The 21,410-nt window shown below is 41.4% G+C and overlaps 1 protein-coding gene across 7 annotated transcripts in view; it reads left to right on the top strand.

Moving 5' to 3' along the window:
- Positions 1-21,410, top strand: part of RUNX1T1 (RUNX1 partner transcriptional co-repressor 1) — a 134,806-nt gene that overhangs the window by 112,244 nt on the left and 1,152 nt on the right. For all 7 annotated transcript variants that reach the window (XM_026495761.4, XM_057307737.1, XM_048212458.2 and 4 more), the window contains 3 exons: positions 3,052-3,120; positions 8,356-8,546; positions 20,556-21,410. The exon at positions 20,556-21,410 is cut by the window's right edge and continues 1,152 nt beyond it. In XM_026495761.4, the coding sequence (XP_026351546.1) occupies positions 3,052-3,120; positions 8,356-8,546; positions 20,556-20,831 (536 nt within the window). In that variant the 3' untranslated portion in view covers positions 20,832-21,410. The remainder of the gene's footprint in view (positions 1-3,051; positions 3,121-8,355; positions 8,547-20,555) is intronic.

Below are 21,410 nucleotides of genomic sequence, written 5' to 3'. Positions count from 1 at the left end.
CATGATTTTTTTGTTTTTTTAGACTCAATATTGCCTATATAGACATTGTTATTGCTGCTTCTTCAACAGAGGAGAAGATAGTACGTTTATTAGTCATTTGGTTTCCATAGCGACTGTAGTATTCATCAGTGTATCAAAAATAGATTCTGAGGAGTACATTCATTTGGTTGGGAGACCTGATGTTTAGTTAGGGCACTAACTTAGAACTAGAGAGGATATTATAAAATATGTGTGGATATATGTATATACGTATAAATGTGTCCATAAATTTATATACATTTACATATAGATGTAAATTTGTGTATTTTATAAAAATAAATTATTTGCCTTTAGATTCTTCTCTTATTTTGAAGATAAATTCTTTTAGAAAGTAGGGTGAGATTAAGAAAACTTTTACTTGATTGGTTTTGGTGTTTCTGTCGGGTTTCAAGGTCAGGTGCAGTTTGAGTCTACATGTCACTGAGAGTTGTAGGGACGTATAGCCAACTTGAAATATTGCATAACTTTCCAGTGTGGTATATGGACCCTCCCAATCTCTACTGTACAGTACCTCGTAAGGTGGGTGCCTGATTAAGCCTTATACATTATCTTTGAGTAAATTTGGGGACTATAAACATTTATGAGTTTTAAATAACATTTATACAAGTATCATGTAAGAAATTTGAGGACTTCCCAACAAGGACTAAGACAGAGAATTACTAACTATGGAAATAACTTCTATCCCCAAGTGACATATACTCAGGGAATAAAAAATTACTGTTGTATATTGCTTAATCCAGATCTCTTGATTTTTTTTGTTTTTCTTTTTCTCTGTTCTTTTCTTTTTCTTTCTTTTTTTAAAAAGCTTTGTGCTGTGTGGATTTAAGTGCTGGGAGAAAAAGGTGCTTTTTCTACCTTAATTATTGATGAGGAAATAAGTATCCATTCTTACTGGACAGCCTACTAAATAATAACAGTGATAACAGTAATGAGGGTAATAGCATCTAATATCTAATGAGATTTTGGGATGTGCCTTGCTGGTATGTAATAGGAAATACCTCTTTCAGTCTCTACAGCAGTGCACTCAAATGTTGTACCAGTGTCCCCACTTTACAGATGTGGTGACTGAGACGTGGAGAAACTCAGTTGCTGGATGTCACCTGACTAGTAGGTGGCAAAGCCAAGATTCAACCTCCCTGGGCTCTAGAACGAACTCTCTCCTGCCTATGGTCTCTAGGGTGGTAATTAGTTTCTTTCGTGCATGGCCTTTGGATAACTTAGCCTTTCCCATTCCCTGTAATAACGATTGGACATTTATAAATAATTTTTACCAAGCTGTTGATCTTTTCTTAATCCAATAAATGGAAAAAACTTTTTTCTTTTTTTTTGCTACTTTGGAGAAGGCATGATTTTTCTTTTTATCTTCAGACTTTACATATATATTCTTTTAAGCCAAAATCTATTCCTAAAAAAACTGTCTTTAAAAGCTGCCATAGGTTTATCTGTTTCATTGTGTCATATGGCTAAATGTGAACTTGATTACACTTCCTTTATTTCTTGTGGAAATAGTTATAGTGGTGTGGAAGGTAACCCTGACGGCTCTAATTAGCCACATCACATTTCCTTGAAGTTGTGTGCGCACCAGTTTTATCTAGCTGTTTTATGAATGAAAATTACTTAAATAAAAACATTTTGGTTTTCATCATTTTCCATATAGAAATCAGTGTGTGCACGAGAATGGGTATTTCAAGTGCATCTGATTATCACATAATCATGAAATTATAATGCAAAGTTTTAAGAATTTGTATATTTGGAATAATTACAGATTTAAGAAGCATTGCAAAGATAATGCAGAGAGTTTCCAGATGCCCTTCATTAAGCTATAATAAGCTTTTGCTAATTCAGAATAGTTGGGGAAATCTTCAGTTTTAGCCACTGATAATCAATGTACCCTACAAGGAATCAAAACATTCAGACCTATTTAAGGCATTCAAATGTAAAATGATATATACTTAGCTAAATTGAGTGTGCTTTTCTCTGTCTTCCATATTCTGTATTCTGGTACTTGACATTTCTTATAAATGTAGGGAAATTTTTAATTACTTGAAATTTATCCCAGGTTGAATGATTGTTCCATTTATAAAAGTTTAAAATGATTTTTTCCTGCCCCCAAACCTCTAAATGCATAGGCTTTCATTGCAAATTCAATACGGAAGATATGCAGTACATAATTTAACTAAGGAATACTGTGTACACTTTCAGTTTATTTTCTATCCTATATAGAAAAATATAAAAGGTGTCCTGTCGTTTCCGTAAACATGTTATTTTGGAGGTTAGCATTCCTACATCAACTTTATTATGATCTGTTTTCTCAAACTTCTAAAATTTGACAAGGATAAGCACAGGATTTCATTTAAAGTGAAACGTCATTTTCTCTTTTAGAAAACGTATACTAATCCTGTTTTGTTAACTGAATATCTCTGAATCCATTCTAATGATTCTTTCTTCCTCCCTCCCATGTCAAATCCATATGATCCAATTTGTGTGAAAATGTTTAGTGCTCAGCGAGATTCTTAAGAAGTCATTGTGAGAACTGGTTAGCCATGGAGTAAGGCTCACTACGTATTGAAAGGCGGTGGAATCAGAGCTATGTGAAAATTATATTAGCCCAAGATTTGATTTTTTAACTACCAATCTGACTCTTGGAAAGAAAACTACCAAATACAATTTATTTTCCTTAACAAAATAAAGTATGCCTATAGAAATTCCCAGAGTGAAAGAGTTCTGGGAGCAGTGCTCCCAGACATCATATTGTATAATGAAATCATTGAAGTTGTTTAATTTTGAGCATACAAGGCATTTAGACCAATGACCTTCTGTTTTCCTTGAGCTCTGATGACTGGCCTTGCTATTTGTGTTTATTTTCTAGAAGTGAAATGCTCAGCCTTTTAAAATTATGTTTTGGTAGAGCAGCCAAGAGCACGGGTATTGCTTGCTTCTCTTCTGTGTAATGACATAACGTGCTCATGGTGCTTTCTTCCTCTCCCCACCCGCTTTGCGTCCTTTTCCTAGATGCGCATCGGGAATTCCTCCACAGGCCTGCTTCTGGATACGTGCCAGAGGAGATCTGGAAGAAAGCTGGTAAGAACTGTTGAAAAACACGAGTCTAGTGTTCTAGCAGCTGTGCACAGTTGTTCATGCAGTGATGTGAGGAGCGACGAGGAGGGCCTTTCCTGCTAACAACAACAAAAACAAAACAGCCCCCCACCACAAACCAAAATTCTAAAATCCTAATTAATATTCTTCCACCAGGCCTGATTAGAACATGGAATAGTTTTCATGTTAGTAGCATCTGCTAGTGCCACGTAATTGACCGTCTGGCAATATTTCTGTTTTAAACTCCTGTTTTTCAGGTGCTACCGTGGTTTCGGGCTGAAAGCTGGCATAAGAGGTCTCAGCTTGCGTGCAGTTTACTCTGAACAAAAAACAAATCTAACGTTTTAGAAATTAAATTGCGTACGTCAGTCTTTTCTCCTCCTTTTTTTAAAAATGGAGATACAATCGGCACGTCTCCGAAATTCTTAAAAAAAACCCCAGCAAAATGAGTTGACTTGTTGAGGCACTCCCAGATTTTATGATTACAGCCAATATTTAAAATTGATCTTCTGTGCTCATTAATATTCAGTGACCACAACTAAATTGTTTCCTAAGTTAAATGACAAAGTTGCTAAACTTTTTTTTTTTTCCCCTCCCATGTACACTATCAGATTTTCATTAAGAGATACTGGTCTCCATTTGGGGGCTGATTGAAAGTTCCCGATGGCACTCTGACTTCAGAAGGTTCAGATCTGCCAGAGTCTTGGGGGAACACCAACACTTAGAAAAGTTGAGCCGAGGCGCCTGGGTGGCTCCGTCATTAAGCGTCTGCCTTCGGCTCAGGGCGTGATCCCAGTGTTCTGGGATCGAGCCCCAGGTCGGGCTCCTCCACTGGGAGCCTGCTTCTTCCTCTCCCACTTCCTCTGCCTGTGTTCCCTCTCTGGCTGGCTGTCTCTCTCTCTCTGTCAAATAAATAAATAAAATCTTTAAAAAAAAAAAAGAAAGAAAAGTTGAGCCAAAACCTTGAGAAAACTGACTCAGGAGAGAAAGTGTAAAACCTGTTTCAAGAGTTAAAGATGATGTGACAGACACATACTGTGGCTTTGAGCTGCTATAAACCCCAACTATTAAAATAGTTTGGAGCAACTGGAAAATGCTATTTCTGCAAAGGGTCAGATGAATGTAGGGCTGAGATCCCTAATCAAGGAGAAATAGTTAAGGGAAAGGGTCTCTTTGGGTAGTGATTTGACCCAGCTGTGTCCGTAGTTCTTTGCAAGTTGGCTGATGCTCTGATCATTGGGCTCTTAGCCAAGTGTTTTTAAAGATTTTTCTAAGAAATACCTGTTTTTGTAAGAGTGATAAGGAGTTTCGAAATCTGATAGCATGCTAGACTTAGTAGCTTAGATTGAGAACCAGAAGGCTCTCTTGCATGTCCAATAAACAAATCAGATAGATGATTCAGCTTAAAGGTTATGTATATTGCTCGGCTGCACAGTCTTACCAGATTGACAGCATCACCTCTAAGAAGATTTCTTCCTGGGTCATGGGGTACTCCCAAGCTGTTAAAAGGTGCCGAGTGTCACCTTTCTGGAAAAAGAATTGCTACATCTTCTTTCTGACCACTTTTTCTTCCCCATTCGGAAGCTGTCAGCGCAACTTATTCCAATAAGAGACAACAAAGAATTGCCATTTTGGACAGCAGAAGGATGACATTTTATGTCGAGGGAGAGAGTCTTTCTCTGCATTTCCCTTATTTATGTGTATTTAAGTTAAATCCTTGATAGTTCATAAAAAAAATTGACAGGAAAGCCTTGTGTAATCCAAATTCTTTTTCTGTGCTATTATCTGCTCAAGTCTTTGTTTGACTGCTATTAAGCGAGAGCAGATTTTTCTGAATATACCACCTTTGTTGGAAAGTCAACTCGAATAGCTCTGCACAAAGTGGTATTTTACCATAAGTGGTAAGCAATTGGAAGCAGATTCAAAACTGCACTATATATTTGCCACTTAATCAGGTTCTTTAAAAATTTGACATGTTGTAATCTAGTGAGTCCACTCCTCTTTTTCTTCACTGTTTTGTGGGTTTCTGAAACTAAATCTGGGTATACTTGACATCGTGGGGGGCTGCGACTAGTGAAAGAACAATCCTTGCTTCCGTTGTGTCCATGGACTCTCTAAGAAGCACTAAACCTTATCAAACAAATGCCCAGAACATTTTTTAGATGTGCCTGTATTCTATCTTAGGGCTTCTATCTAAAATAGGGTCGAAGGGGGAGTTGATTACATTTGTGTATTTGTGTCATTCTCACACGGTATCCCTAATCTGCACAAGAACAGTTTGGGGATAGTTTTCTATGGATGGCTGCTAATATTAAGGAATATACTAAATCCCCAAAGTACAGGCGACAGTTTCGTCTGGAAATCTTGAATATAACTGCTTATAATATTTATCTTTATAGGCTTCTTAAAAAGCATTTCTAGTGTTCACAGTGTCAAGGCATCCAGCATGATGAAAACACCAAGGGCAGAATGTGACATCTGCACTCAGCTTGTTACAATTTGAAAGCTTTTTTCCCCAAGATTCCAAAATTTGCTGTGGGCAAAATTTTTTTTAGTAGAAAACCTATAAAGTGTGTCTTTGCAATCAAAGTATTATACATTACCTTTGTGGCAAAAGATAAGTAAATAAAAGAAAGTTTAAAGCATTTGAAAAATATCAAAGGAGTAGAGCTCTCAAAATTCAATGTAGTATAACCAGTGCATCCTTTTTCACAGGAAATTATAATTGCAAAAAGTATGTCCTGTGCATGAAAGTATATCATACAATATTTAACACCATTTCATTTTGAAATGATTTCAAACTTGCAGAAAAGTTGCAAAAAATGGTATAAAAAATTGCCTCTTTCTTTTTACGCAGTTTTCCCTATTTTATTGTATTTGCTTTAATGTCTTTCTTTTCCTCTTTCCTTCCCTCCCTTTCTTTCTCTGTTATGTATATTTTTCCTCAGCCATTTGAGAGTAAGTTGCTGATGTGATGCCCTTTCACCCTAAATATTTAAGTGTGTATTTCCTAAGAACAAGGACATTCTCTTATATAACTATAGTACAGTTACTAAAATCAGGACTTTAACAGTATGTTACTCAAAGACCCCAAATTCTGCTTGTTGCCCCATTAAGGGTATAACAATGTAACAGTTTAACAATACACATTTTTAAATATTTTTGGTCCTAACATGTTGAAGGCCCATCAGTTTTCCCCTATAATTAGTATTTTTAAAAGCAATAGCAAAAGTAACTGAACACACCATAACGGTATGAAAAGCCTTCATAAATTTGAGGGAAAAAATCTAACATAAAGATAGTTTTCAAATCACAACCGAATGTTTTCTTCAGTATATTTCTTTTTCAAAGGATCAGTGAATGTTTGCAGTTGGTAATAAATATTCAAGCACCTTGCAAATGTCCTACCAACTCTCTTTGCTGATCTGTATATGCCTGTGGGATTAGAATAGGAATGCATAATTTAAATATAAATTGCCTGATTTGCATACACAATTAGTCAAGCTACAGCTTTGATCGTAAGCAAAAATTATTGTCCTGTATTACCACTTAGATAGAATTTTAATTCACCTTGAATATTCAAACTAAATTAGACCCTGGCTGTCTAGTTAGAAGGGCAGTGCTTCCCTGGTGCCCCCGGTCGTTTATGATAGGGTAATCAAGGCATCTTTTCACCTCCTGGTGAAGAAAGAGCTGAAGCTCTGTGCAGTACTCTGTTTCTATCCAGATTTTAAGTGGCATATCTTAGAGCAACCAACAAAGGCTTAACATATTTTAGTTAATATTTCCAGTCTGGATCTTTCCCTTATATTTTAGTTTATAAAACCTAGCAGACAGTAATTACAAACGAAAGAACTTCAGAAATAATGTGGCTAAAGTGGCAGAGGCTACAACCGTCATGCCAGCTAATTACTAGTGGAGGGCCTTTGTTGATCCTCAAGGCCTGGGCTATAGATGTGTGAAATAAACCATAGACGTTTAAGAAACCATAGGACTATTTCCATCTCTTACATTTTTAATCTACAGTAAAACATTTTTTTTATTAGGAATCTATGTTTTTAATTAAACAGAACATTTAATTAAGGTGCTTTTTAAGTGGGTGAAACAATTAAGTGCAAACACTTGAATGAAACATGTCATAATTAGTTTTAATAGAGTGTTAATTGGTACTAGGTTTGCCAAGTTAATAATTACTGCTTATTAAATTTTCAATTAATCATTGTCATTTTGCTTTGAATAAAGATGAAAATTAGATAAACTAATTTAGGGGGAGGATATTTTCCCTTGTTAATTAGAACAGTTAATTTTTTTAAATGGAAATTACTTGTTTTAGTTGTCAATCTCATATTGTACATTAGTCAAATCTTTGCACCCTTTCCACAGCCAAAAATAAAGAGCTAATTTGACACCTTGCAGGTTTGTAGGCAGGCCTGATTGTTTTGGCCTCTGGTATGATTCAATTACGTTTGTCTAGTGCAACAGTTGGTTATGCGGAGCTGTGTGTATATTTGATTGAGTGGATGGGCAACAGCTTAAAACTTGGGAAATGAGAACATGATTTTTAAAGAACCCTATCATTTAGCCTGTAAGGGCATAAATCCACATGACTAGGGAAATGACTTAGGAAAAAGAAAAGCCAGATCATCTCTTTCATCCTGGATTTTCTTTACAAGGTCTACATCGACGTAATTGCCATATGAATTACCTTTCACTGTCGTGCTGTATGTTTCACCAGCAAATAATTGTTAGCACTTAGATATGTATATGTGTAAAATCCATCCCCTTCCTCTTTCCTTCTGAAAGCTTTTTAACGTGCACTCCCTATGTGCGTATTAACCTATAGTCTTGTGGCAAACCTCCCTAATGTGTCTGAATTATCCAGGCAGGTTTCTTGTGATGGTTTTCGTCCTTTAGCTACTGAAGTCTGGTCTCCTAATCATTTCTGGAGATCCTAGTTTGGGGGAGAAGTTGTAGTGACCCTATAGTAGTTTAAAAAAGATTCGCAGACATGCAAGTTCAAGAAAGAAAGATCTCACCCTCTGTTTTCCTCCGTGAGTTTCAGCAAGCTTCTGGCTTTTTAGACGAGCCAGGAGAACGGCCCAGTAGTTGGGGTGAGAGTCACACCCGTTCTATAGAATTGTGTTTAACAGCGACCGGTATGCAAGGGCCTGCGCTAACAGGCAACTATTCTCTTGCCGGTGTGGCCTGCCTGGCACGCAGAGGAGGCGGTCAACGAGGTGAAGCGGCAGGCGATGACCGAGCTGCAGAAGGCCGTGTCGGAGGCCGAGCGGAAAGCCCATGACATGATCACGACAGAGCGCGCCAAGATGGAGCGCACAGTGGCTGAGGCCAAGCGGCAGGCGGCGGAGGACGCGCTGGCCGTCATCAATCAGCAGGAGGATTCGAGCGAGGTGAGGTACTGGTGGGGGCTTCCAAGGCAAGCAGATCATTTCCACTCATTCGCGGGCTCGGTTCTGAGGCCAGGGGGTCACAAATAAAAGGGGGGATTGGATTTTAGACAAACCGATCTTTTTTGGGGCGGTGTAGAAATTAGAATAATTTGGGGGGAGTCTTGGCACTTGGGGAATCCATCAAGAGCTTGGGCACATGTTGTCTTTATTAAAGACCGAAAAAGACAACTCTGCCAGGAAAGGTTTTTAACATCTTTGGTGGATAACAGGTTAAAGAGAAATGCTTACGACTGCCTCGCACTGTTCAGAGGCTCCGGACCCAGCTGTGTGCACAGGCGTCTGTCAGCGTCTGTGTGTGGTTCCTTCTCATAGAAGGGGTTCCATAGAGACGCCCTGTGCAAACATGCTCCCCAAAGACGTCCTGCAGGGCTGGCATCGCACCCACTCCCTTCACTGTTGGTCCTAAATTCCAGTGCGAGAACGGCGTCTGCATCAGTTCAACCTTTCCAAAGAGATCCTCTGCACAGTCTGTTTCCCACATTATTTGTCATAACCATTATGCTGGTCATTTCATAGCATCACAGCGCCACTGGAGGTAATATGATTTGGTATTATTTGAGTATATTAAGATACACACATGTAGCCCAAATGGCTCAAGGATCTGGGAAGTAACCAAAACACTGTACCTAACAATACTTTTTCAAATAGAGCCTATAAAGTCAGAACAACGTGGTAATGCTTTGCATTAATTAATGCAGCCCCACCATCATCCCCCACCCCACAGTAACTTCAGATAAAGGACTGTAGTTAGCTAGTCTCACCAAGCTGAACTAGTTAGAGCGTCAACTGGTAAATCAATGGTCTACTACAATACATATCTATAATTTGTGAGGGAGAGTACGAATTTAATTTGTACCAGGCTTCTCTGTAGATGAAAGACCCTGCGGGAATCACTCGATGTCCAGAGTTTCTATTTAATGTGTAGCAGGTGAATAACAAGAGGACAAAAGGAATTGATTTTCAACGTTTGAAAGTTTCTCAGGAAAAGAGGGACAAAGGGAAGTTTATCTACTCTTTAACTGCTGACTTTTCCATTGTCGAATTAAGCTAGACATAAATTCAATTTTATTGGCATCTTGTGGCTAAGATATTTAAGGACCTTGTTTTGTGTTTTTTTAAAAAAAAAATTTCTATTAACATCCTTCGGAGAGAATTTGTCCTGCTCCATAAGTTAGTAATACCATGAAGCACAGTAGTTGTGCGAAAACATTACCACTTCCACAGAACACTTTAGGGCTGTTATGTACGGGAACACTATTTTGTAGGCCACTAAATTCTAAAGATGAATGTTTAAGAAGAAATTGAGAACTAAGTCTTTGTATCTGGGAAATAGCATGCTGTATTCCTTCAGTAGCTGAAAGCTTTGTACCTTTATTCCTGACATCTATCCAGAAAAATACATGGTCTTGACACTAGTATTTAGCATTATAGAAATAAGGATCATTACGGTCATTTTTGGATGCAGATAATCTGAGAGGCAACTTAAGTCTGATTTCTTACTTTTCTTTAAACTGCAGTACCTCTTGTAAGATTTAGAGTCAGGGTGAGGGGCTTGATCCCTTCAAGATTTTTTTTTTAAGATTTTATTTATTTATTCGACAGAGATAGAGACAGCCAGTGAGAGAGGGAACACACGCAGGGGCAGTGGGAGAGGAAGAAGCAGGCTCATAGTGGAGGAGCCTGATGTGGGGCTCGATCCCATAACGCCGGGATCACGCCCTGAGCCGAAGGCAGACGCTTAACCGCTGTGCCACCCAGGCGCCCCGATCCCTTCAATAATTGAGTTTCTTTTCTTCAAAAGCAACGTAAACATTTTCCCAAGAGTAGGAGAGCAAAAGGTGGAAGAGAGATTTCATTGGAATGAAGCGGAGACTCCTCTAGACTTGGATAAGTCTGTACACACATACTATAAAAGTGGTTTGACCAAGGACTTGACAGAGAAGTTAATCCACTAGCCCTAAGTTAATGTTTCTGCTTCTTCTGAGGAATGACAAGGTCTGGGAATAGTCTGAGTGCCTGGTGGTAGTAGGTTTAGTCAGCTCTATCTTTTGCCCAAATTTATCTATAAATTTAGAGATAAAAAGTATATTCTCCTGCAGGAATGCTTTACTTTTAATTTATGAATGAGAACAAAACTTTAAATCCAACACATTATTTTTCTGTAGTCTGCTCTTTCCTCACACTAAGGAATAGACGCCTTTTCATTGAAATGACCTGATAAAAGTCACCCCAGCAGTGATGCTTGCAAATCACCTCAGTCTAGAAAGCTCCCTGGGCCCCTCCGGGACAGAACCAGGACAACTTTGGCTTCCTTGGGCTAGGATATACCTCCCTATTCCAGCCTTCGCCATGGTTGGCCCCAAGGTGGGCATCTCTTAAGCCAGGACTGCTTGGCCCAGCTGCTGTGCAGAGAAGAGAGTCCAGGCACTTCTCCGAACTCTTCTGTTTCAGGGGGTTTTCTTGAATTTTAGCCACTCAACCCCAAATAAGACCCACCTAGTATTGTGCTGTAGGAATTTGATAAATTATTCTTTGTTTTCTTAGAAAAATACATAGGAGGTTTGGCTGCCATAGTAATTGGTTGAAAAAAAATATTCCCATTAAATGTAGGAACCATTCATTTTAAAACTGTACTAAGAAATTAATGGGCATTCCTGGGGGTGCCTGGGTGGCACAGCGGTTAAGCGTCTGCCTTCGTCTCAGGGCGTGATCCTGGCATTATGGGATCGAGCCCCACATCAGGCTCCTCCGCTGTGAGCCTGCTTCTTCCTCTCCCACTCCCCCTGCTTGTGTTCCCTCTCTCGCTGGCTGTCTCTATCTCTGTCAAATAAATAAATAAAATCTTAAAAAAAAAAAAAGAAAGAAAAAGAAATTAATGGGCATTCCTTAAAAAAAAAAAAAAAAAAAGGTCCAGTTTGTGACCTGCCCAGGGAAGTTTGTGATTCAATACGTACAATTCTCAATTACTCCTATCCATGTATTCATTTATTCTTTCAGTAACAAAGTTTTGAGCTTTTATTCTCTGTCAGGGAGGATGCTAGGCACTGAAAATACCTCTGCTTTCGTGTAGAGTACAGTTCATTAGAGGAGGCAGATCACTAAATTAGAAGAGTCTTAACAGGTTTAGTGTGAAAGCTTCCGGAAATTAAGTTTCATTTCATCTGATACTTAAGGATAATCAGGAATTGGTCAGCAGCTGCTCTCCCTCTCACTCCACCCCCATTGCTTCATCACTGTGTCCTTGGGCAGAGGCATGTCAGCGCCTCTGTGCAGGAGGAAGAGAAAAGGTGGACAAAGAAGCTATGCCAGGCTTTGAGAACAGGAGGGCGGTGTGGCTGCTGAGTGTTTAGGAAGGATCACTCCGGCTGCAGTGTGGAGACAGATCAGGGGAAACTCAAAGGAGGGACCAGTCTTTCAGGAGACAGATGGGGACGAAGGTGGTTGATAGTGGCACTGGGGGTGGAGAAAATTGTCTGTGTTGGCGGGGACCCCATGAGATAAAAAATGGGCAGGATTTCATGACGGGTTGGCTGTCAAGGAAGAAGAGGGCGTCCAGGAGAGGGGTTTGGGATATACGCATCAGGTGATCTTAGTTGAACAATCTTCAGAAACTTTGCCACTGGCTTTGATCTGCTCAGGGTGTGGGTTTTTCCTTGTTGGGGGGGTGGTGGTTGGTAGAAGAGGCAACCTATGTTTTTGTGCATAAACAACACATATAAACATTTTAAGAAACTCAAATCAGTTACTGAATCCAGTTGAACAGATCGCCTCTGTGAACCGGAAGGGGTAAATAGCACAAAGTCTTAAATAGTCTGTGCTGTTTAATGTGGAAATCAGGATAGTAGTAGCCGAAGGTGGGGTATGGGGGGGGCCGTACCCCCAGTTTGAGTGACACAGTCCTGGTTTATCCCTGTTGTCCCAAGTTAGTACTGAGTGGTCCCTTTTATTCTCAAGTGTTCTGGTTTGTATGATACATTACATGGCCACACCACTTAAAGGCCACGCTCAGGCGATTCGATGGTCATCTTTTGCTAGCAAAGCTCTGAGGCAGGTGCTTGGGGTAGAAGGAATCCAAGAGGAGGACCTGAATCCTGGCTTCAGCTCAGTTACCGTATCAGGTGTCCTGGGGCAAATCATTTCACTCCTGTGAGCCTTTATTTCTTCTTAAGGAACGAGATGTTATTTGCTTGCCTCGCAGGGGTGTTTGGAAGTTTTTTGTCTGTTTTCTTTTTTACTGAAGCATAGTTGACACACAATGTTTTGATTTTTTTTTTACACCCATATTTTAAGGTGTTTTGAGAGCTGTAATGCAAGGCATCATTATGTGCTCATATTTCCCACAGTCCTGCATCACAAAATACACTAAGCTGGGGGCGCCTGGGTGGCGCAGCGGTTAAGCGTCTGCCTTCGGCTCAGGGCGTGATCCCGGTGTTGTGGGATCGAGCCCCGCATCAGGCTCTTCTGCTATGAGCCTGCTTCTTCCTCTCCCACTCCCCCTGCTTGTGTTCCCTCTCTCCCTGGCTGTCTCTATCTCTGTCGAATAAATAAATAAAATCTTTTAAAAAAAAAATACACTAAGCTTTTCTGACTGAAACAAATCTTTTTCTCCCTTCTCTCCCTTAGTTTGAAGCCACCTCCTATCATAAACACGTACCCACCTCTTATTTAGATCGTACATGATCTAATCTGAATCTATAAAAATGCATGTGTAGATAATATAAATGTACAGAATATTATTCTCCCCTTCATAAGGACTTCAAGAAGGAATCTGAGCTTTAGCCTCAGAAGACCAGATCTTTAGACTGAGCTTCTTCTGAGCTGTTTGTATTAACGGCCGATGCCCCGGAATACTTCGGTGATTTCTGAATTTAGCCTTCTTCTTTCTACCTGTTGTCACACATGTAAAATGGACCTACTAACGCCCATTCTGCTTTGGAAAATCAGTGGTTCTGAGAAGTAGGCAGTGAAGAATGGGAAAATTCCAGAAGGAGGAGACAAGAGTTGAAAATCTTGAACTGGCGAGAAGAGCAGGAACAAAGTGTCGAGTTAGGAATGAACAGGCACAAGTATTATTTGTAGGGGGGCCATGTGGTTTATCATCCAGGTACGGACTCTTCTCAGAGGAAAAGGGGGTGCTCTCGCCAGGACGGGCCAGTCCTGTACACCACGCTGTCCCGGGCAGGCAGAAATCCACACTCAGCGTGCTTAATGGGGGTGGCAGGAAGTTTGGCCTGCGTGACACCGGCAGACCTACGGTGAACGTTTACCTCTACCAGGTGTGGTAGAAGCTGCTCTTTGTACTCTCCGTGCTTTAGCTCATTTACTCTTCCTGTGAGTCGGGTAGTGTAGACAGACGTTGCTCTTGTCCTTTGCATATGAGGAAAGCTGAGGCTTGGGAGGTTAGGCCTCTGCTCAGGGTCTCAGCAGTAAATGTGAGCCGGCCCGCAGCCCAGACTCTCAGGCCACCTTCTTAATAGCCACGTGATGGTAGGGGAATTTTTTTCCCCCCAATTGGATATTAGCGTATCTATTTCCTCATTGGACCTCCTTCAGATTATTCCTACCTAGATCTCTAAATTTACGTGGATTTATACACTAGTAATTGTTATTATAGTAGAACGATGCTGAACTTGGGGCAGACATCTAAGCAATATGATACTTTCTGGGGACTCCTGGGTGGCTCAGTTGGTTAAGCTCGGGTCATGGTCCCAGGGTCCTGGGATCGATCGGCCCGCATCGGGCTCCCTGCTCAGCGGGGAGTCTGTTTCTGTCTCTGCCCCTCCCCTCTGCTCGTGCTTTCTCTCTCTCTCTCTCAAATAAATAAATCTTTGAAGAAATATTATATTTTCTGTGCTTTCACTCCCTCTCTCTCTCTTATAGTGTATCAACGTATTGCACCTAGAATATACTGCCAGCATTCGCATAAATAAAAAAAAAAGGAAATTTGCTGAATCTGGCCATCTTCAGCAGTTTTTTTATTTTTTCATATTCATATCTGGTTCCCATCCATGTATAATTATTTTCCCAATGAACATTGTCAGATTGGGCCTATTTTCGAAGAGCTTGGCGACAAGTCTTCTTTGAGATCCGTAACCAGTTCTGGCTTGGGGGATCGAAGCGAATGACTGGAAGTGGTAGAGAAAGAAGAGTAAATAATTGTACTGTTAATACTTCTGAGTTGTAAGCCATCAAACTGATATCCACCCCTCTAGATTAAAATGGCCTTTATTTATTATTCCTATATAGGGGCAGAACCACACAGTTTACATTGAGTTGGACATTTTTGTTGCATTTAGAGAGAAACACTGATCACATCTTTAAACTTTATATTTCCAGAACCTGATAAACCCTGACAGTGTGAGCAAGTCATTCTGGGAGGTTCATCTTCCTTACAACTTCTATAATTAATGGAACCCCCGCCCCCCCATGGACTCTGTAGAATTAGTTACCACAGTGACAGCCCAGGAGTCTCGCATCATGGTTCCTAGAAGGCCCCCATGATCCTGTCAGACCCATTGATCCCCAGAACAATTTGGAGCTCTCGGAGCATAAGCTGTGATAATGTTACAATAAGATTTTTTGTTGTTCCAAATTAAAAGCCAGCCGTTTGCATCCATAGATGTTCATGATACAGTGGATGGAGAACTGGACCTGGAATGGTCTAGAGTGATTCACCTCTTGAACTTTGGTTTTCCTATCTGTAAAACTAGGGTAATGTTTATGTGTCTCAGTTTGTAAGGTTGTTGAGAGATATAGATGAGTAGAAGTATTTTATACCATGTCACCTTCCAAGAGAGCAGTGTATAAAAGAGAGAAATGGAAAGCCAGTTAAGAAGCTATTCTACCAGGAAGGGCACGGAAGGAAGTTGCATAATAAATGTGGGCCTGGAAATCTGGGAGGAGAGACTGTGGACACAAGATCTGTGGGGATTGGCACCGAGTCATTGCCGGAGCCAAAGAGGAATTTCTAATCAGATGACAAAGTCTTGAACGTTGAGTGTTGCCAGCGACCAAAGTGGACCACCCCAGAGAGGTTTAGGGAATACTGACTTGGGTGACAGGAGCGTCGTGGTGGTTGGAGTTCCAGGAAGTAGCTCAGGAAAGAAAGAAGGGCTGGAGAAACAGGTTGAAGTGTCGTTTTGTTACAGCTGATAGTTGAAACAATGAGGAGGGCTGAGGAGGGAGAGCGTAGGAAGGGAAAGATTTCTTCGCTTTATGCCAGCTTCCCCTTCCAGACAAATATTTAGAGGGAAATGAACAAACAGAAAAAAGAGGTTACAGTGTAACAACAGAATATGAGTATCTCAACAAAAAGGTTAGAGGGAATTTCAACAAGGGGAATAAAGAAAGGAGGAATGGGGAAATGGTGAGTAATGGCGACTCTTTCGAAGGTCCGAGGACAGTGAGGGTACAGAGTAAGTGGTCACTGATGAAGTGGAAGGGGAAGTAAGCTGATGTGTTTTCTACGCAGCTGTCAGTGCCTGTGCAGGAGGCATGGGGCCACAGCTTTCTAGTTCTAAAGATCGTACCCTGCAAGGATTGAGATGGTCTTGTTTTCTTCCAGCCAGTGACATTTTATGCAGGACTTCCTGAACATCAGGCACTGTGGTTAGCACAGACGTCATCCTGAACAACCATGCAGTGATATCATTCCCGTGTTGTAGGTACTGTCGCTTGAGGGTTTAAGTACCTCGCTCGTGGTTCTGAGGCCACTAAGTGATAGAGTTGCAAGTGAAGCCCAAGACAGGCCAGCTGAAGCCACTCAACACCGGAAGCCATTTCCATTGCACACCACGATACCTTGTCTTTGGTGCTCCAGCTTCCTGTGCCAGCCTCTGTCTGCTTTCAGGAGTGAGGCACCCTTCTCGCCTGGTCCTGCCAAAACAGGCTCTAAGAAATACCCGAAATGGACAGAGTGTGGCACTTGGGGGAATGTGCTTGATTTGCAGTCCAAAGGCCTCGGTGAATCAAACCTTGGCTCTGTAGTTTCGTATCTGCGTGGCTTTAGGCAAGTCATTTACTGGAAGAGTTACTTATTCTTTGGGCCTCAGTTTCCTGCAAGCTGCAGAATGTACAGCGCAATGCCAGTGTAAGGTGAATTTAAGACCGTGTGTTGTAGAGTTCTTTACGTTTGGGGAGTTTTCATTGGAATCATTCGATTCTATTCATCGAGCATCATTTGCATGCAAGAGTTTTTCTGGAGAATTGTAGGTGAGTATAGACCTGGAGAAACTTAAAGCAATCAGGAGAAAATGTTTCATTTTTTGGAAAAAGAATTTCCAACAGTAAGAACCAGAAAGGATATTATTTTCCAGGTAGGGCTATGAAAGACCATTCTCAGTGTATCTAAAATAGGAAGAAAGAAACAATTTTGTTCTTAGGGGTGAGGAGAATGCTGGTATGAAACAAAGTAGCAACAATCTGGGACACACAGCTTTGGCATTTCAAAGCTTCAGTTCGTCATTTCCCTTTCCATCTGCAGGATTAGCACTTTTAGCAAACCTCATAGTCTTTACCTGAGTCACAGCCTAACTTTGGTCAGTGGCTGACTCCCATTTTTCAGATCAGGGCAAACATATTCTTTATGCCAAAAAGGGAATAATAACAGCACAAATAAGGGAAGACTATAAAGTGCCGTGAATTGGGGGGATGAAATTTGCTATGAAGTGGTATTCTTGAGCCTTCTACGTGTCACAGTAATTCAGTTGCCAGCATCATTCTCTAGAGGACTGAGAGGGACGCTCAGTTACATGATGGACGGTTGGATGGATGGATGGGAGAAAGGAAAAGGAAAGAAGGGAAGACAGGGAGGAAGGGAAGGGAAGGAAGAAAGAAATGAACAGACAACTACCAGGAAATACTAGCCTGACTATAAAAAGCATAAATTGAAAAATGTAAAATTAGATTAAACCATTGTTGATACACCCCCGGGTATTATACACAGTTTGCACTTTCCACCTTTGTGAACAGCAGAAAGCTTAGAAATTGCAAATAATCCAGAGTAGGGTTCCCACAAGATTCTACACATTCCGCTCTCCCAGAAGTGTGACGGTCGAGTGACCGAGTGCCCCTGGTCAGGCATCAGTCTTGCGAGTATGGATGAGCCAACCGGAAATTCACTAGAGCCACGCAAGAGAAATGTATTAATAGAAATTGCTTTGTCTGTTTTCTAATGAGCTTTTCAAAAGGAATATGCACTTTGGAGTTTTTTTGTTAATGGAACACTTGCGCTAAAGTTCCCCTGCACAGTTATTGCAATGCAATGTTAAGAGCAATAAAAATATGTAGCTTCCCCCACCCCCCACTAGCTCATCTGAATTGCTCTTTGTTGTACTTTCCTACAGCTGAAGGTTGTTTTTGTCCCGGGGGTGGGTGGTAAATGAATGGAATTGAACAACTTCGGATGGAACTAGAGGTGAAACTAGCCAGAGCTCTTGAATCCTGGGTCAGAACCCGGTGATGCTAGGCAAGAAATCTCAATCCCCAGCAGCTTCATGATCCAAAACATCTGTTTCTATATTTGGCATCATTCCACTTTTTTATTTATAAAATTGTTCCCATCTTTGAAAACACTTTAAAAAATAAAGAAGTTCCCATTCTGTCCCTTCTGTCCACTCTCTGGCACATGCATTTGTAATTACCTGGTTTAGTCTGTGTGTTTAATCAGCTTAAATTGAGAAGGTTGCCTACATCTGATTTCAATCTGAAGTGCTGGGCAGTTACCACCCTTGTGTCTGCCAAACCGTGCCTCTGCCAGAAAAAGGATAAGACTCACACCAGGCTATTTCCTAAAGAAGCCACTTGACTCAGATTAGATGTTTAATTTCCTTAAAATATTGTTTTGGGTCCAGGTCTCTGTTCTCTAATTGGGATTTTCTGATATAATTTAGGAATTTTGCTTATTTGCTGAGTTTGTTCCAGGATCCAGCTGGCATTATTCTAAATGCCTAAACCTCAAGGAAGTAAACTTCACTCTGGGCGCCGAACATCATACCTCACGACTCTGAAGCATGGGCCAGGCTCACGTTGTTCATGCCTTTGTTAGGACCATTATGCACACATCATGATTGAATTAATTTTGATGGAGAAGGGTTTCTAAGTTATGGTAGAAGCCTCTGATCCAGAGGGACACATCTCTTGAAATATTTTCCTGGATAAATTACATCAAAGTAGAAAAAAATTTACTTTAATTCCATTTTTATTTAAGACATTAACATACAAACCAAGTTTCTAAATTTCCTCAGCTATGTTCACTTTTTAAAAACACCTCCCACTGACCATAGTTTGAGATCTTAAATCCCCCACCCTTTTCACTGGGCCTAATTCCTGAATGGTAAAGAAATAAGAACGTATAGCTGAATTCTACGTTTTAAGAGTTCTGGAATGTAGAGGCTCCCAGCACTTTAAAAGCCTGTAGGAGCCCCTTTATTTGTTAGCAAGATTAGATTGACTGCTAAACATCTCTTTGTGTATTTTGGACATTGGTAAAACCATACACACCAGGCTGATGGACTGACACTCTACTGGGGTGTTTTTAGTAGATTTATGAGTCTGCCTTAGGCCATACAACCAGCATGCTGGAAGCAAAACCAGTTCAGGCAACACAGTGGGGAGATGTGTAATATCCACGCATATCAGGGCATTTAAAAAGGTATTTTAATCGTGACACCACCACATACCAGTCAGCTGGGTTGGGGTTACCGTAGTATAGTCAGAAGTTTGTTTTGCAAGACAATCATCAAAACCAAGGAAGATAAACAATAAAAAAGATTAACGGCACAATGCTGAGCTCACGTGGTATAGCATTTCACACCGGGAGTGGTTTTGTCAAAGGAACCAAGGACATTTAAAGTTGGCTTCTGGGGGTCCCGCCATTTCCTGCAAGGACCCCTGCTGGCACCGTCCCTGCTTGGTTCCCTGACGGTCTCTCCCATCCACATGCTTTTCTATCTCTGGTGGGTCCGTGCCCTGATTCATGATGTGTTTATCTCAAAGTTGAAATCTTAGAGATTTCTGCTCTTCTCAACTCAGCTCTTGTAAAGCAGCTCCAGAGATTGGCCCTGGACTCACCAATTGTTAGCTTCCTCTACTTCTCTAAAGACTCCGAGTTGCAGAGGAACCCAGCCGCTGGGAAGCATTGTATGCAAAGAGAACCACTGTTTACTCGGTTTTAGTATTTCCGCTTTGCCAAGTCCAGTTCGGCGTAGTCCGATTGAGTCATCTGACTGATGTTTACGGAGCACCTGCTGTATAGCAAGCACCTTCTGGGTGCTTTGAGGCTATCAGAGAAGAACCAAGGATCCTGTCCTCCAGGTTGCTGAAGGGAAGGAGCTTGTTTTCGGCTTGTCCTCCTGTGTGCTTGTCAGGTACACAGAGTGAGCGAGTGCAGTGGGAAGAACTAAGCCACGGAGAGGTTCAGGGCCTTGCGTCGCTCTTGTTGGTCTGTGATGGAGCAGAGAGTACAGTCCTCTGTCTGCTGCATGATGCTTCTCTGAATCTAATATATGGTCCTCATAGGTCCCTCGTGATCCCTGTTAGTATCTAGAGGGAAGGAGCTTCTGCCAGGAGTGGCATAGTTGTGTCTGACCACGGTGCTGTAGGTATCGGAAGGGGACACAGTGCAGATCCAGAGATTGTTAGCATAGGTGAACAGAGAGCTTTGATGTGAAGAGAGCCAAATGTGAAGGGAAGGGATTTGACAATAAACACAGAAAGGAGCTACAGCCAGTTTGTTAGAATAGTCATTGGTAGGAAAGTTGGGGCGATCACACCGAAACCCGCATCTGCTGTGTGTTTAGTGTGCACACATACACACGGCCCCCGGAGTCGTCATTCTTCCCGTAAAGTTCTTGAGAATGAGCCGGTCGTGCGGCCTCGCCTATTGTGCCCGACCGTGGCCCGGACGAGGTGTTAACTGAGGGTTTTGCTTTCTTCTGCCTTTTCCTGTAGAGTTGCTGGAATTGTGGCCGCAAAGCGAGTGAAACGTGCAGCGGCTGTAACACGGCCCGGTACTGTGGCTCATTTTGCCAGCACAAAGACTGGGAGAAGCACCACCACATCTGTGGACAGACCCTGCAGGCCCAGCAGCAGGGGGACACGCCCGCGGTCAGCTCCTCCGTCACGCCCAACAGCGGGGCCGGGAGCCCCATGGACACACCACCAGCAGCCACCCCGAGGTCGACCACCCCGGGGACCCCTTCTACCATAGAGACAACCCCTCGCTAGACGGGAACTCAGAACTGTCAGAGGAAAGAACACAACCAACACGAAACCAATTCCTCATCCTCAGATGCTCAAAGTTGTTTTTTTGTTTGTTTATAGATGAACTATCCTATTTCAGTACTTCAGCAAGAGAGAACCTAACTGTATCTTGAGGCAGTAGTAAAACAGAGGGCCAGTAACGGGTCGTAATGACTTATTGTGGATAACAAAGATATCTTTTCCTTAGAGAACTGAAAAGAGAGCAGAGAATATAACACGAAATGATAGATTTGACCTCCTCCCTGTTATTTTCCAGTAGCTGGGATTTTAAACTAGGTGACCTCATTAACCGATGCTTTACCAAACAGCAAACCAAGAGATTGCTAATTGCTGTTGAAAGCAAAAATGCTAATATTAAAAGTCACAATGTTCTTTATATACAATAATGGAAAAAAAAAAAAAGAGGAAAACCCTCAAGGGCATGAGCACTGGCTACAGCGGTAGACATTTTAACAAGAAGATGAATGGCGTCCGTGGGTTGCTAACTGAACTTTGAAGACCCGCTACAAAACGCACAGATGTGTAGCATATTGGAAGGAGACA

The sequence above is a fragment of the Ursus arctos genome, unplaced genomic scaffold (assembly GCF_023065955.2).
Source record: "Ursus arctos isolate Adak ecotype North America unplaced genomic scaffold, UrsArc2.0 scaffold_6, whole genome shotgun sequence".
NCBI classification, from domain to species: Eukaryota; Metazoa; Chordata; class Mammalia; order Carnivora; family Ursidae; genus Ursus; species Ursus arctos.
This window is presented reverse-complemented; position numbering and strand designations above follow the sequence as displayed.